Source organism: Sander vitreus, chromosome 2 (genome assembly GCF_031162955.1).
Source record: "Sander vitreus isolate 19-12246 chromosome 2, sanVit1, whole genome shotgun sequence".
NCBI classification, from domain to species: domain Eukaryota; kingdom Metazoa; phylum Chordata; class Actinopteri; order Perciformes; family Percidae; genus Sander; species Sander vitreus.
Window position 1 is genome coordinate 24912456 of NC_135856.1, and position 17311 is coordinate 24929766.

General features: G+C 41.3%; 1 protein-coding gene across 1 annotated transcript; it reads left to right on the plus strand.

Moving 5' to 3' along the window:
- Positions 1-425: 425 nt before the first annotated feature.
- On the plus strand, positions 426-12024 carry mmaa (metabolism of cobalamin associated A). The gene is made up of 7 exons (XM_078262635.1): positions 426-491; positions 690-1119; positions 3951-4073; positions 4286-4456; positions 5621-5706; positions 6679-6828; positions 10858-12024. The coding sequence occupies exons 2-7, from the start codon at positions 690-692 to the stop codon at positions 11149-11151; spliced, it is 1254 nt and encodes a 417-aa protein (XP_078118761.1). The 5' UTR covers positions 426-491; the 3' UTR covers positions 11152-12024.
- Positions 12025-17311: the final 5287 nt, after the last annotated feature.

A 17311-nucleotide genomic window follows, 5' to 3' on the forward strand; every position in this document is an offset into this window, starting at 1 on the left:
AAAATGAACCTTTGCTCCCACCTGCTGGCTAAAGTTGTCTACTGTCATCATTAGACTTTTACTTTTCGTAAACGACTCAACGTTCATGTAATGTATATCATTTTTACAAAGGCCGTCTAAATACATTTCGTAGATATCGCTATTTTATAGATTTTAAAGATATTTTTATTGTAAAAATCGATGGAACCGTTTGTCGGGGGACGAATTTACGAACGAATCCTACTCACGGATGTATTAAGAACGCCAAGACCCGCCCTTCAACCCCATTTGTACGTAAAAAACCCCCTGACCAATCGGCTATCCTAACCTTAACCACTCGAGGTCAAATGCCTAACCCCAACCAATCGCGCTGCTTCATAGGGCGGGTCTTGGCGTGGCCATAATAGGATTCGTACATTTGCTGTCGGGGGCGGTGCCGTACGTCACCGGAAACAGGAAAAAGATGAATTAAACAACAACCGTTGTGAACACCTCCATGCAGCTGGTACGAGGTCAGTATGAATTCTCATTTTAAACAATTTGTGTTGTGTTTTATTAGCTATATTTGTGACAACTGTATTTACACTCACAGGACGGGCAAACCGTACATGTTTCAGCATGAGATACCGCAAAAGTAATCGTAAAACACTTAACGTTACTTAACGTTAGTCTAAAAAAAAATCACCACTGACTCACCTTCTTTCCCCTAGATGCCCCACATTTACCATAAAATGCGACGGTTTGGCTTCTCCCTTCTCTGCCGCATCTCCTCGCTTCCCTCCTCGTTCACTGCCCCCTCAGTCACCAGGACTTTCTGCCTCCACCAAGGGGTCTTTACTGGTTCGCACACCTGTTATCAGGGCACCTTACCGGGTCACAGCTGCCAGCACAGGAGGGGTGTGAGCACAGATCTCAGGCAGCACATCCACGACCTGAGTGGGCCTGAGCAGAGGCTGTTGGAGAAACTGTACGAAGGGCTGATTGGAGGACAGCGGGCGTCTCTGGCTGAGTCCATCACTCTGGTGGAGAGCCAGCATCCCAGGAAAAAAGAGCTGGCCCAGGTGCTGCTGCAGAGGGTGCTGGCCTATAGGAGGGAGCAGGAGAATCGTAATGGAGGAAAGCCAGTAGCCTTCAGAGTAGGTGCGTGGCCAGTGTTTGAGCGGCTAATGTTTTTGTTTTGCCTTTGGCTAATCATGTGTGAAGACAACACCAAGGGGTCTTCTTCTATGCAAACTGGATGCATGCTTACAGTAAGTTGTAGGGAAAGTACCCCCTTTGCACTATACTATACTATACAGTTCTTGGCCACTTCATTAGCTACACATATACAATTTACTTTATGTAAGATGCATTAGAACATTAGAAACACCTTTCAGTATAATCCAGTCCAGTTCAACACTACTGCAAAGTACAACCTTAGTAATAAACGTATACTGTAGTTAACTTGATACCTCTCTAGCAGTGTCAATCAAAACATTATTGTCTTTGCAAAGGTAGAGTTTATGACTGAGCAGTTTTATTGGATTACATTAGATTTTTACAGGTGTACCTAATAAAGTGCCTCCTTTAAGTTCCTAGCAAGTAAAGTAAAAACACAATCTGCTGTGTGTTAGTTTGTGGTAGTTTGATTAAACAACTTTATTTATGATTGTGCACCTGTTAGCACAATATAAGCTAAAATGAACTTAACTTCTTTAGAAAAGGTTTTGACACAAGGCCCCTCTACAAGACAGGGCCACAGAAATGCACGGACCATGATCTAGAGTTGGGAGGTTGGAGGAGTTGCTGGTTGTGAATGAATTTTTCCTCACTGTGAAGTTCCATTTCAAAGTTTTCTTATCAAAATACAGTATTCCTCAACACAGAACCACGGTAATCTCCTGGATAATTTAACAAAAGTATTGACTAATTGTATGCCAACTTCTGAAGCAAATTCAAAACGCTTCGTCATTGCATTTGTGAACAAAACATTGCGCCATAGTTTCTAAATTAATTCAAAATTGACCTAAAATCCAAAAGTGAACTGATTTAAACTACTGAATATTTTTGAGGTTTTACATTTTTTAAACTTGGTGATTGGATTTGTCATGCACATTTGCAGTCATAGTTTTTATGTACACAGGCTTGAACCTTCGTGACGTTGTTAAAGGAACACGCCGACTTATTGGGACTTTATCAGTTAGTTAGTTAGTAGAGTTAGTTACATACCCTTCTCATCTCTGTGTGTGTCGTAACTCTGTCTGGCACTGCTAGCATAGCTTAGCACAGATCCTGGAGGTAACCAGCTCCATCTAGCTTACTGCTCCCAGTAAGTGACAAAATAACGCCAACATTTTCCTATTTACATGTTGTGATTTGTATATTCACAGTGTGTACAAATAACAAGGTCACATGAGACACAGCCATCTTCTAACCGTATACATACTGGGAACTATATTCTCAGAAGGCGAAGCAATGCTACTTCTGCTACTTGGGCGGAGTGATTTGCTCGCGGCACCTGAGAAGCCCCGTGGTGAGGAGCAGAGAGTAACAACGGTGCTTTTCAGGTGTTGCGCTTATCACTCCGCCCAAATAGCAGTGCTTCGCCTTCTGAGAATATAGTTCCGAGTATGTATACGGTTAGGCCGGCCACAGACTTGATGCGTCGCGTGAGCGTGTCAGCTGCGTGGCGTGTCCGTTTTTATTTCGGCTCCCATGTTAACAGGTTAGAGCTTGCAAACTGCCTGCGTGACACGCATGCTAGAAATAGAACGAACACCTATTTTTCACGCGACAGGCAAGATAGAATAGGAAAATATGTTTATGTCATTTTGACACAAATACATATTAATAAATGACATTTTAACATTTGAAAGTCTGTAGATTTTGACATAAATGCAGATATAAATGTAAAAAAAAAAAACATTGATTTTCAAATGTCGCACCTGTCAATACTGTAGCCTATTTTGCCGTCAATACTGCCGACGTTGTCTTTGCTGTAATCAAATCAGTATATATTTATGTTTAACATGAAGTATACTACTGCTTGAGTGCAGGGGAAATGGGAAACATACATGTGTACAGACAAGGCTAGCAGCAGCAGCTCTGCCTCAGACATGTTTCTGGTGTGCAAAGACAGAGAAATCCATGCAGCTGACACGCAACAGAAACGCCACGCATCCAGTCTGTCGCCGGAAGATGGCTGTGTCTCATGTCACCTTGTTATTTGTACACGCTGTGACTATACTAGGGCTGCAACTAACGATTATTTTCATAGTCGATTAATCCGTCGATTATTTTCTCGATTAATGGATTAGTTGTTTGATCTATAAAAATGTCAAAACATGGTGAAAAATGTGGATCAGTGTTTCCCAAAGCCTATGATGACGTCCTCAAATGTCTTGTTTTGTCCAAAACTCAAAAATATTCAGTTTACTGTCACAGAGGAGAGAAGAAACTAGAAAATATTCACATTTAAGAAGCTGGAATCAGATAAAAAAAAAAATTAATAAAAAAATGACAAACTGATTAATCGATAAAATGTTGGCGTTATTTTGTCACTTATTAGGAGCAGTAGGCTAGATGGAGCCGGTTACCTCCAGGATCTGGGCGTCAGACAGCGTTACGACACGCACGGAGATGAGAAGGGTATGCATGGACTTATCTAACTCTGGGGGATACGGTGAATAAGCTAAAGTCCCAATAAGTCGGCGTGTTCCTTTAAAGTCATTCTCCTTGAACACAGACACAGTGAGAGCAGTGCACCACACATGCATTTCACATGCAGATGCTCTCTTCATCTTGTCATGCCAATGACAATTAGATTTTTAGAGAGCTGCTACATCAGTTCAGTCACCAGTTTAAAACCTGTAGGGGTGAGATTTACTCTTCTACTTTTTCCCATTGAAGCCTGTTTTAAAGTTATATAAAGTCAGAGAAATCAGTTCTTGGTGCCATTTGTTGCCGATTCGATTGATTTGTTGATTTTTCAGGTCTGTCCGGTCCTCCAGGAGCAGGGAAGTCGTCCTTCATTGAGGTGGTGGGGAAGATGTTGACAGGACGTGGACATAAGGTTTCAGTGCTGGCTGTTGACCCGTCTTCCTGCACTACAGGAGGTAAACCCAGATTGTCATATGAAACTGATGAAGCGCTGTTATCGGGTGCTTTACAATGCACAATAGATTTTAGTTGTGTGACTATGTTTGTGTATGTTTTGATGTATTAATTAGGCTACAACTATAGTATTTGTAGAATCAACAGCAGCACTGTTAAACTATGTATGAATGTCAAATTCATGCTACAACCAGACTCATCCCTCTCGTTGCAGGCTCTTTGATGGGTGATAAGACTCGTATGACTGAACTCTCCAGGGACATGAAGGCTTTTATCAGGCCATCTCCGGCCTCAGGAACACTTGGTGGAGTCACCAGAACAACTAATGAGGCCATTGTTCTCTGTGAGGGAGCGGGATATGACATTGTCCTTGTAGAGACCGTAGGTAAGACGCTGTGTTTCCACGTATATCTCAAAGTGAATTTTCAGGCTATAATATTGTATTATTTATCCTCATTAAACAGATTTCTTTGAAGCAATCCTGGTTTCACCCTGTTAACTGATTTTTCCTGTTGTAATATACACCTTTTTAAAAATACAATATTCCCCCTTACCCATCCATCATATTAAACTCGTCATTTCAGTTTGTTTCTTTAATAAACAGAAAAATGGTGGCTCAGTACAGTACGCCAAGTATCGACCTTTTATTATATAAATTGAACACATGATAATATAACTTTTTTACTAGAATAATAAAAGAAATAATAAAATTGAAGTGAGATGAACAAACAGAGTAGAGTTTTTAGATAAAAAAGATGTTGAAAATCGTCTCCCTTTGGGGAAATAATTTGAAGTTGGAAAAAAGGTAAAACATTGCAATATATAGCAGAATATCGCAATATGTTTAAAATCGCAATAATATCGTATTGTGACATAAGTATCATTATAATGTCGTACTGTGGGGATTCTCACCCCTATTTCTCAGTAGGGCTGCATGCCAGTGTCAGAAATGACACAATCCCTTTTTGTGTGTAAGCCAAACCTTACTAATTCATCAGTGTTCAGTGCTGTTCTAACATTTCCTTACAACAACTTTGCCAAATTAAATACAGTATAAAATTAATAAAATTGCGTTTTAAAGTCAGGAACTATCTGATCAAAGAATTAAGAAATTAAACAAAAATCGTTGTATTTGTTGTAACTCTCAGTACTCAGTTTTAATACTTAGTGCTACAGACACAATTTGGTCAGTACAGTTCAAAGTGTTGAGGTTTGCAATTATTCAGTGTGAGTTTGTGGAAGCTCATGATTATTAAAAAGCATTTTTGAACTTCTGAACAAGTCCTGACCTAGACCCTTTTATGGCGAATTGCTTTTATTTTTTTTCCTGTTCATACATGATACCGTAAAATCAATTTAACTTACAATGTCACTGCAGGATACAACGTTCGTATTGGGGGCTCGTCATTGTGGATTTAGTTTTAGATTGAGGATTTTCACTTGGTCATTGACTTACTTACGTTAGTCTGATTTGCAGTAAGAGTAAGCAGCGTTATTTTGTCATATTACTGATCAGTGGTGACACTTAACCCTGTCTTTTTGTCTCCAGGTGTGGGTCAGTCAGAGTTTGCAGTAGCTGACATGGTTGACATGTTTGTGCTGCTGATTCCGCCAGCAGGGGGCGATGAACTCCAGGTCAGTGAAAAACGCCAGCAGCAGCAACAAGCCCATCGGTGTGAGATCTTGTTTCAACTTTTGGGAGCTGGGAGAAAGAGAATAAAAGATGTGTCAGGTTGAATAATGCTCAAGTCTAATCTGGCAGGCATAAAGTTGGTTCTGCATAGTGGCATTATAACAATTTACCGAATTTTATTCTTTACTGCTGTTGTCACCATATAAGCTTCAGATACGTTTGTTTACTTTGCACACAACTTTTCAGTTAAAAGTTTTAGCAAAAAGATTTTATGGAGTGAAAACACTTTGATTTCCACCTCATTATTCTAACACCACAGGCTCCGTGATGAAGGAAATAGATATTCTCATCTACAAATAGAATTACCTTCCTGCATGAATGCATTTACAAATGTAGTTTGTTACGCTAAACTGCCTTTTCTGTCCGCATTTGTATGTAAAGATGAGTATGTTGACAAAAGCTATATGCTAATCAATTTATCATTAGAGCTAGATTAATGACTTAATTAGCACAACTCATTAGGATTAATATTATGGTGATTAGTGTGGGACATGAAGCTGCTCAGGTGGAATTTGTTTTGATTATTGTAATTCTATCTTAAATGTAACACATTGCATTAAAAAATTCATCAAACTAACAAACGGTAAATGTATGTTATTCAGATTGCAAGTACAGTATTCCCAACAGCACGGTTTGACTGAAACTACATTTCAAAAGGTGAAAGGCACTTTTTAGAGTAACGTTACAAATAAGCTTAAATGCTTTCCCTGTTTTGGATCAGTTAGAAGCAGAGAGGAGTGAGGGACGGATAGAAAGCAACAATATCAAAAATAATAAATAAGTAAATTGGCAGCCAACCCCATCTCCATCCATCCATCACTCTGTACACGGATCCCTCAGCAGTCTAGACATGAGCTTTATTTACAGTGTTTTGAGAAGTAGCCTCACTGTTTAATGCCAAAATCTCTGTCCAGGGTATCAAGAGGGGCATCATTGAGAGGGCAGACTTGGTGGTGGTGACGAAGTCGGATGGAGACCTAGTGGTGCCAGCCAGGAGGATCCAGACTGAATACACCAGCGCACTCAAGCTGCTCAGGAGACAGTCCAAGTCCTGGAACCCTAAGGTGTGTGTGTGGGTGCGGGTGTGATTGTTTGTGTGTGTGCGCGTGTGTGTGTAGGCAGTGTAGTAAGTGACGGAGACAACAACAGAATGATTAGGCATTTAAAAAAAAAAAAAAGGATAATTGATAACTGTTCAACATTTGACCTACTGGGGAGCCATAGCCGTATCACTGCCCTGTGGACCCAACAAGCCACCCCAATAAGAGGTCAGCTGACCCAGGAGGGGGCGGGAGGATGATGATGAGGGTGATGATGATGATGGTGATGATGTCATGGCGTCATGGTTTCAGTACTGCAGTGTCTCACCCCTCCCTGCATGTCCCAGCTCACCCGCCTGCCTGCCTGGCCTTGTCCCTTTGTTTTCCCAGCCTAATGCAGCATCTGCCCACTGGGCAAGCTGCCAGGAAACGCCCCCACCTCCCACCCCTCTCCTCCTCAACCCCACCCGCCTACTCTGCTCTGAATACTCAGCTGCTGCGTCATGCATTTTGCTGATTAGAAGCCTGCGCACTCAACATAAAAGCTGCTCTTCGTAGTCTCCTCTCTGTATTTATCCTTACTTTTGCTCTCTTGCCCTCTTTTGTGTCTGTCTGTGTGGCCTACAGTAGCATATTCTATGATTGAGTCTCTCATCGCTTTATCAGTCTGCCTTCTTTTGTCCACCTCGCTCACCATGAAAACATAAAACATGAATGGCATGACATGAGTTCTACTTTGATTTCCAAGTTCTTGGTAATACGTGAAAGATCTTGAGACTTAATGATAAACTTTAACTAACAGTTAGGGCTGCAACTAACAGTTCTTTTCTCAATCAATTCTTATTTGATCTATAACATGTCAGAAAACTGTTAAAGAGAAATACATCAAAACATTCAATTGACATCCATATAAAACACAGAAAAGCAGAAAATTCTCACGTTAAGGAAGCTGGAATCAAGAGAACATTTGGAGTTAAAAAGACTTATTATATAATTGACATGGGCGTCAGTTTGGTTTGAAATGTGCTGGGGGCAGAGACGCATTCGGAAGTACATTTCCAGAAGTGCTGGGTACAATGACGCATTCATTTTATTTTTTTTATTTTTTCTCTTTCGCGCAGGTCATGTTTTGAAAGACGCTGTCCTGTAGCTGTAGTTAGTCCTCGCCCGGCCTGCTGTGAGGTAGATGGAGCTCCGTCACGGCTGGCAGCCCACGGTGCTCCATACCCGTGCAAAATCACCGTTTTTTGGGTTAATGGACTACCAAACGCCGCTTGAAGGGACAGTAGCAGCTAACGAAACCCCTAATGTTCACAAAAATGCATTAAATTGAAATCGGACACCATTGTTAGCTTTATAAGACCTTGGGGTAGATGTTATATAAGTGGCGTGACGAAATTCAAACTGTAAATATAGCTACTCTAGTTATGCCGGCAGCTGACAGCCAGCCAGCTCCATGGAGCTCCACGGAGCCCCGAGTATTCCAGTAGTCCAGTACCCAGGGAAACGGTGCCTTTCACCGGGTATGGAGGTTGCCAGACTGTGTGGAGCTCCTAGCTAAAGTCCGACACGTCTTACCAAATTTGCAATTAGCCATCAATTTTCGTAAAACGGCCATATTTTAACTTTATATAGTTGATTTCTTAATCTTAAAAAAGTCTCAGAAGTGAATTTAATAACGAAATAGCCCGACAAACAATGTATAACTTTGCAATGTCTGAAATATGAGACCTGCTGTCTCGTCTCCAATGTGTTTCTATGGGGTTCGCTCAAACCAATCAGCGCGCAGCTCATCTAAATATTCATGAGCATACCATATTTGGAAGAAAAGCTCTTGTTCCAAATAGGGCCATATTCACAGGGTAGTTAAGGGCCTAATAAAATAGCATTCGGGCAATTTTCAGCCCAACCAATGTTACATACCCTATTAGGAGACTTTAAGGAACAGTGTAAAATACCCTATATAATCATTCTATCACCCCTTTTAAAGTACCTAAACATCGATCAATCATCACCACATTTCTGGTTCGATTTTTTGACAGTTTTCAGTGGTTATGAGGAGCAATATGAGAGAGAAATTTGGTAATCATTGATCATTGTTTATAGGTACAAGCATTTTCCTCGCCATAGGCGCCAATGAAGAAGACAAAGCTAATGTGAGATAACTTCTATTATCGTTGGATTTCGGTTTAGTTTTTTGTTTTGTGTGTGTGTGTCTGTCCGTCCGTCCGCCCGCCTGTCCTGTGGGGATAGAGATTGTTGTGGATTTTTTGGCATCTGTCACTCAAGAATTATGTGTTATGGACTTTTTTTTTTAACTAAATTGAGCTGGAGGTTTTCAGAAAAAGTGGTGGGTACAAAATGACTCATGACGAAATCCGTCCCCACCGAAATCGACGCCTATGATAATTATCAAAATAGTTGGGCTTAGCCTCCTGATGGTGGAAGAACTTTGTTTAAAGTTTATTCTTATTCTTTAACAATTTTCAATTGTCTTTACATATTTATTAAAATCAAGCACGTTGTAACCCTGCTTTTGAAAAGTGCTGTATAAATAAGGGAAGGGAGGGAAAACCTTTACTTACTTTACTTAGTTCTAATCTTTGTTTGAGATAGGAGACTATGCATACTAAGAAGGGCCACTGCGTGGAGTTTGAAAGGTGTTGGATTATGGGAAGTGTAGGATGCGGTGTTTTGGAGCTCGATCTGTCTCTTGCAAGTCCTTCAATCTTAAGAAAGTGCAACACTAAATTGCTAGAGTAGCCCTTTATAGGGTCAGTTCACCAACGTATTTTCTCTCTTACCCCTCTAACAGTTTTCATAAAAGACAAATTCATCAGGAGAAAAGTTGTTCCACTGAAAACCATTCACAGTGAAGTCTGTGGATTATCCAGAGAAACAGCAGCATTTGTTTCTGGAAGAAAAAAACCCGCTTTAAATTAAAATCATTGCACATAGCACAATAAACACAATTCCATTCAACTCCGTTGTACTGGGGAGGAGGCGAAGCTCTTAGAGACTGATAAGGAATCTTAAACATGGACAAACAAAAATAAACCTGTCTGCTTGGCTAGACACCAGTAAGGTAATATGTTTGATGGTTTTTATGTTATTTTGATCTAGCCCTTTAAATAGGATAATTTGTGAATGTACAGTACATTTAGGCTCACAACGTTTGATTTCCTGTTTTTGCATCAGACTCAAATCAAGTCCTCGTAAAATGATTAACATAATGATGTAATTACAGGATTTATAATTGGCTGTGGATCAATGGCCGCCAATATGTATCAGGCTGTCACATTCAACTTTGTCGTTTACCAGTTGATGCCAAATTATCTCCAAATGATACATGTAATTTCATTACACTTTAGCAGCCTAGAGATTGTTGTGTATCTGTAGTTTTATTTGACACTGAGGTCTAGTCTCGTCTCTCTTTTTATTCACAAGTGTAATAAAGTGAGAAAAAACAGAAGGTTAGCTTTCATAAAGGCAGTTTAATGGGCCCTAAATGCACATCTGAATGAATGGCATGACCTTTTTTTTGTATTCTGAGGCTCTTTCACGTTTGTGTCTGCGTTTTGAACGTTACCCTAAATTTCATCATGTGCTTTTAAATCTGCAGCAAGCTCTGAAAAGAGACATGCAGTCAGTTGAACTAAACACATAAGTGACATTTACCCCCCAGATTGCTTGTGTCAACAAGGTGTTCTAGGATGACAAATACTTCTACTGTTTGTAAAGTGGCATGACAGCTTCTTACAGGATAGAAGTGCATCGCAAAAAAACATCTTAAACATACACCATTAAATTCTGTATTTGTCAAATAAAATCATACACATATTCAGGGCTACTTTTTATTGTTCATACACAATGCACATTAATCAACACTGACATTTTGAATCAATGTAAATGTGTCATGGTTGCACTCGTAGGCCCAACACGACAACAAACAAAAATGGGGAAAAAAAACAGACACTATATGAAGTGACCACCTGGTGGTTGAAAAAGAGACTCTTTAAATTCACACATGCATCCCCCTCCCCTCCTCTTCAGGTGATGCGTGCCTCCTCACACACCAGTGAGGGCATGCCAGAGGCCTGGGCCAAGATGGAGTCGTACCGGGACGCCATGCTAGCCAGCGGTGAACTGCAGGGGCGGCGGAGGGCCCAGCAGAAGGTTTGGATGTGGAGTTTGATCCAGGAGAACGCCCTCTGCCATTTCCAGAATCACCCTAGTGTCAGAGAGGCTCTACCCCACCTCGAGGAGAGAGTCACTAAAGGAGCTATCTCCCCAGGCCTGGCTGCTGACCTGCTGCTCAAAGTCTTCTCATCATCATCACCACAGTAATCAGTGGGACTGCTCCTTTGGGGATGGATGGATGGATGCCTCATGGCTGATCAGGGCCACTCAATGCAAAGGAAAGCCAGGACAGATTGAGAATAAGTGCCCTTGACGCTGTGGTTTGCACACAAAAAAAGCTGTCTTGCCCTTTTTACACTTAATTTGAAATTTAAAACACCTAAGAAAGAAGTCATCCCTCCACAGAAACTTTGGTTTCTGCATGCTTTAATGCAGAAAGAGAGTGCTGACAGTTTGCACTTCTTACCTACTGCTTTAAGACACATCCACATCCATTTGGACAGTTGATTGAAAATAATACATTTCAATCACTGTGAGATACGAAATGTTGCACCGTCAATAGCCTGGTTTTTCTAAAGTAGATACTTGGGATTGTCTACTTGGACAAAGACACTACAGGCCCTCAGGATCCGTTTGAATGAGATTAGTGCAAAACATACAGAGGGGTGTAAAGGCCATGTTGGTACATTTGGGGTTTGCACAGTACCCATCACTTTTATGAACAGGGTCATTATTTGGTGAAGCTGTGACTTGTTCTTCATGCCATAAATATTGACATGACATGTACTGTAGTGGTGTAATCTGTGATAATTTTTACTGACACTGTTGCCCTCCTTTCTCATCCAATGATCAATAACACTATGTATTACCCAAAAAGAACATTTTAAATGAAAGGATCAGACTCAGAGAAATATGATTTGTTATGGTCTGGTGTTTCATTGCTCTTGTAACAAAAGCTAATTTCCCTTTGCAAAGCGACTTGACTTAACAAAATGTTTTTATTCACTATGTGTGTTACGAGTTGAATATTATATTGAAAAAAAATTGGTGTGAATAACATTAAATCTGTCAGTAGAGTTGGCCGAGCTTTTCTCCGTCCTTGTTTGCTCATGATATGAAAAAAGGGGGAGTGATTAATGTTACCTCCTACGAATATTAGCCCTGAGATTTGTCAAAGACCTAATGAATTTTTTCTGCACTCTGAAGCCAGAAATGTCAGTGCTAGGTATCCCCTGAATGAGTCAGCTGCTTTTAAATCAGGCAAAACACACTTATTTTCAGAATTACTTTCATAATGCACTGCACTCCTGGACGCCACAAGAGAATTAAAGACAAAGAAAAGTCATACACTCATAACTCCAGTGCAGCTACTGTATTCATTTAAACAGAAATGCTGCTTTATTAAGGATAACAGTAGTAGCCGACAGTGACATGTGCCTGTATAATCTATATAAAGGGTAAGGGGATTGTGGTAATATCCTGCTTAAAATATCAGTGCAAACAAGGGCTGCAACTAACTGTTATTTTTACTATTGATCTGTCAATTACTTTTTAAAATTAATCTATTAATCATTTAGTCTATAAAATGGCAGAAAAATACCCCTCACAATTCCTAGAGCCCAAATTGACAACAGGACATTGCTCGATTTTTTTGTCTGACCAAACAAAATATTCATATTGTGATAATATAAAACAGAGAAAAGCAGCAAACCCTTGCATATGAGAAGCGGTAATCTGCAATATTTTTGTATGATAAATGACTTTTATGATAAATCGTTTTTCTGTAGATGGATTCATTGTTTCAGCTCTGGGGTGATCACAACTTTGAATTCAGAGTTTTTTCAGAAGTTATGAGTTCGCAACTTGTCTTTTCATGCTTTTCGGTGTTGGCCCAATAATAATCAGTGAAGCAATCAAGTTGCCATCTGACACCATTGCCATTGCCATCTGTACTTTCATAACAATGCTGCAAATGTGACTTGGAGCCAGTCCATTTAATAGAATCTTCAACTTTATTTAGTATGTAACTGGATGCCAATAAGGGGCATAATAAAATTGGGATAATTAGGGCCCGAGCACAAAAGTGCAAGGCCCCAACGGTGCCTTGCACTGAAACCTATTATTTTTCCGAGTCCTTTGTCGCATTTTTGAGGGGGTTAGAATGCACGAAAACTCACAAAAATTTGCACACGTCACAACTGGTGAAAATTGCAACGATTCAAAATAATTACTCATATGCACCACTAGGTGACGCTATTGTAGAAAAAAACGCGTTTGGCCCTATAACTCCCAAGCCGTACATCGCACATTCAAAAACCATATATCTTTGCGTTCCCTGGATCTAGCTGATTCTCCTGATATAGGCCACGCCCATTTCCGCCTAGACTTTTATGCGTGAAAAATCGCGATTTAACCTACTTTGCCAAACTCCTCCTAGACCGTGCGACCGATCTGCATGAAACTTGGCAGGTAGCATCTCCAGACGGACCTGACAAAAAGTTATCCAAAGAATTTTTATAGGATAAAAATTGCACATATTGCAAAATTGCAAATATTACTAACAAATTTGTAGTATGAGAGTATGAAAACACCAACTTTGCCATATCTCGACCAAAATTATTGCTATCAACGCAAAACTTAAGATTCTTGTTTGCCATGACCCTCTGGAGATGCCCCACACACACAAAAATTGGCCACTACGGGGCGCTACAAGTACATAAAGTTTATAGCTCATGAACGGCTCATCTGATTTTTACAAAATTTTAAGGGTACCATTTAGGGCCACTCATGAGGCCACCCCCACAGTAAGGTACTGATTGATTAAAGTGGGCATGGCCTATGGGACCCTAATTGGTTTTAGCCATTGGGCACATTTTTGACGGCCTCAATATATACGAAAACTCACAAAAATTGGCGCCCACATAAACACCTGGGAGCTTTGCGAGACTGTACTGCAATTTGGCCCAAACCTGTAAGTGGGCTCCATAGCGCCCCCTAATGCCTGGAAGGCCTTAACTTGGACATAGTTGCTCCAATCTTCACCATATTTAAAACCCATATTGCTCTAATCATTGCAGACATATTTCCCATTTAACTTCATTAGCTACGCCCAACCGGAAGGCGGCCATTTTTAATTATGCATTTTTCATGTGTTTTACATTCTTTCGAACTCGTCCTAGGCCGTGATTTCAATCTTCTTGAATCTTTGCAGGTAGTATCTGTTGACACTCATGACGAAAAGTTATCCAGAGAATTTAGATAGTTGAAAAAATACGCAAGTTACAGCCACTTCCTGTCTAAACAAGAAGTTGCGTTATCTTGGCAACAATTATTCCGATTGCCCCGAAACTTGACAAGGTTGTTTGTCATGACCGGTTTAGCATCTGTGCCAAACTTGGCGCCAATCGGCCATTAGATGGCGCTGTTTTAATTTTTTTTAATTAATCAGCAATATATTGATATATGGAAAACCTACTCTGTCTAACTACTCCTGGGGCGTGAGTCCGATCAGCACGAAAACTGGCATATAGACTCGGAGATCCCTCGTGACAAAAAGTTATCAAAAGAATTTAATAGCTAAAACAATGCGCAAGTTACAGAGGACCAACTTCCTGTAGGTGGGTGTCGAAACAGGAACGGTTGTATCTTGCACACGGCTATTCCAATGGACACAAAACTTAAGACAGTTGTTCCTCATGTGCCAATGAGACTGTGTGCCAAATATGGCGTCAATCGGCCTTTAGATGGCGCTGTTTTCATTTTTTTAATTAATTAGCAAATTCGCTTTGAGCGAAACCTACTTTTTTTTAACTCCTCCTAGAGCGTGAGTCCCATCTGCACAAAAATGTACACGTAGACTCAGTGGACCCTCATGACAAAAAGTTATCAAAACAATTTTGATAGCTAACACAATGCATAAGTTACAGAGGACCAACTTCCTGTAGGGGGCTGTCGAAACAGGAAGTAGCGTATCTTACTAAGATTTATTCCGATTGACACCAAACATGACACAGTTGTTCCGCATAGGGGCTTGAGCATCCATGCCAAATTTAGAGTGAATCGGCCATTAGATGGCGCTGTTAGATTTTTATTTATTAAGTAGCCACATCGCAATATATGGGAAACATACTTTGTCTAACTCCTCCTGGGCCGTGAGTCCAATCTGTACGAAAACGTGGATGTAGATTCGGTGGACCCTCGTGACTAAAAGTTATCAAAAGAATTTTGATAGCTAAAACAATGCGCAAGTTATGGAGGAACAACTTCCTGTAAGTGGCTGTTAAAACATGAACGGTTGTATCTTGGCAGAAGTTATTCCGATTTACATGAAACTTAGAATGTGTGATCTACATGTGATGTTGCGTCTGCCAGTACCCCCGACTGCAAGAAGGCGAAGGCCCGTTCATCGCTGCTTGCAGCTTTAATTTGTTTTTGTTTGTTTCTTAGTTCTAGTTAAAAGCCTGGAAGCTGTATTTTGAACCAACTACAGACAATTTGGCCCTTTTTTTATTTTATTGTTTTTATTAAATACCGATTACAAATACTTTATAAAGAGAGAGTAATGATTGGGTTTGATATTACACAGTATTTATATTGTTCATGATACTGTATCTCTACCCCATGTGGGTGTGAGTTTCTACTCTCTTCAACCACTAGAGGGCTCCCAAATTCCACTTAACTCTGGATTCATTATCCTAATGACTGGGCCCTGAGTGCCAACTACCCTCCTCCTCATAATGCCCCCGCCTCCTGCCCTCCATCCATTCTTCATTGAGGTTGCTAGGGTGCTAGGTCACTCAGAGGTGAGGACATCAGCAGCTGCCACTCTCCTGGGCCACAGGCTGTACTGTAGTCCTCGCCCTCAGTGCCAAACCCTCCTCGGCTATTCTCAATCCTCGCTGAAAAGCAGAAAGGAGCACTGCTTAGTAGAGTACAGAACAGAAGGGTTGAGTGTGTGAAGGCTTTCAACCTCATCCCTCTCCTTGACGGTAGATCTCCTAAATTTCAGAGTTGAATTCAATACTAATCCATGCTTGTCCTTGCTGGTCTGCTTTGGAAATACTGAGCTGGAGCCCCCCAACCGCTGGATGCGCTCCTAGGTCGTTGCTCGTTTGCTCCCGTCTGTATACGAGAGGAAGAATGCCCCTTGAATGCAGATGGATTCATTAGGTCTGAGTAACACCCTTCTCCTCCATCATGCTGACACAAACACATACACACTGTAACTGCTCTGGCTTTGCAAAAGGGAACAGTGAGTTCTGCAGCGCTGGACACACACACACACACACACACACACACACACACACACACACACACACACACACACACACACACAGTTGTCTCCAGTGTAAACAACACCATGCGGTTTCACTAAGGAAGATTAACTCAAATGCTGCCGGATCGTGTTCGGCCATTTTAGCCTAAACACAGGACCCATCCACATGTGTTTAGCATTTCGCTCGATCTCTTGAATGTAAGCACAGACAGGACAGAGACTGGCTCTTTGATGAGGTTTTTTCATGTTTAATGGAGGGGCTTACATTGACAGCCTTTCTTTGTGTCAGCAGTCTGAAGTCAGAATGCTTTCCTGGCTCAGGACAAAACAAAACAGTGCCCCCATACTGTTGTAATTGCAGTCCAAAAACTCAGCTTTTCCCCTTCGAAACCTCAAAGTCTGGAATGAGGGGTGAACAATGGGGCTGCTACAAATGCCAGTAAACAAAGTGAGCATATCCTAGCACAGAGAGATATCTAGGATTTTCTTTTTGTAGGTTGTGTCAGCATTATAGTTCTGGTTGTTTTCTGGTCAGAGCGTGAGGAAAGGCTGACACTGGGGGAAATGTCAGACTGGCCCTCCTACCAGGCTGATTTAGGAACTGTGTGTGTAGTGTGACAACCGGTCATGGGCTGCTGATCCACAAAGCCTCACCCTGTCCCTGCTATGTTTGCTCTGCTCCTCACACACAAGCACATTCCACCACACTCACCCATCCTCCCCTCTCTTTGAACACCCGTCCTGCTCACCTCCAGCACATCTTGTACATACATACAAGCCATCCATCCCCTGTCACGCATACACTCACACACATGCACCCACACACGCTGCCTGCCTTGTTGCCCACCCTGACGCTCCGACTCGGCTCGCTGCACTGCTGTCCCTCTGTAGTGACAGATGAGTGTGAGAAGCAGTTCCTCCAGGCTCAGGGCTCACTTTCAAGACAGCTGCAAAACAATACAAGAAGCCACACGCTAATGGGGTTGGAGAGCTACAGCAATGTGTGTGTGCTTGTAGATGTAACATCCCACTTATAATGCTGCTCTGATGGGTCACTGTGCAGCCTCTTTATAAGAAGACCCTTATGGCGAC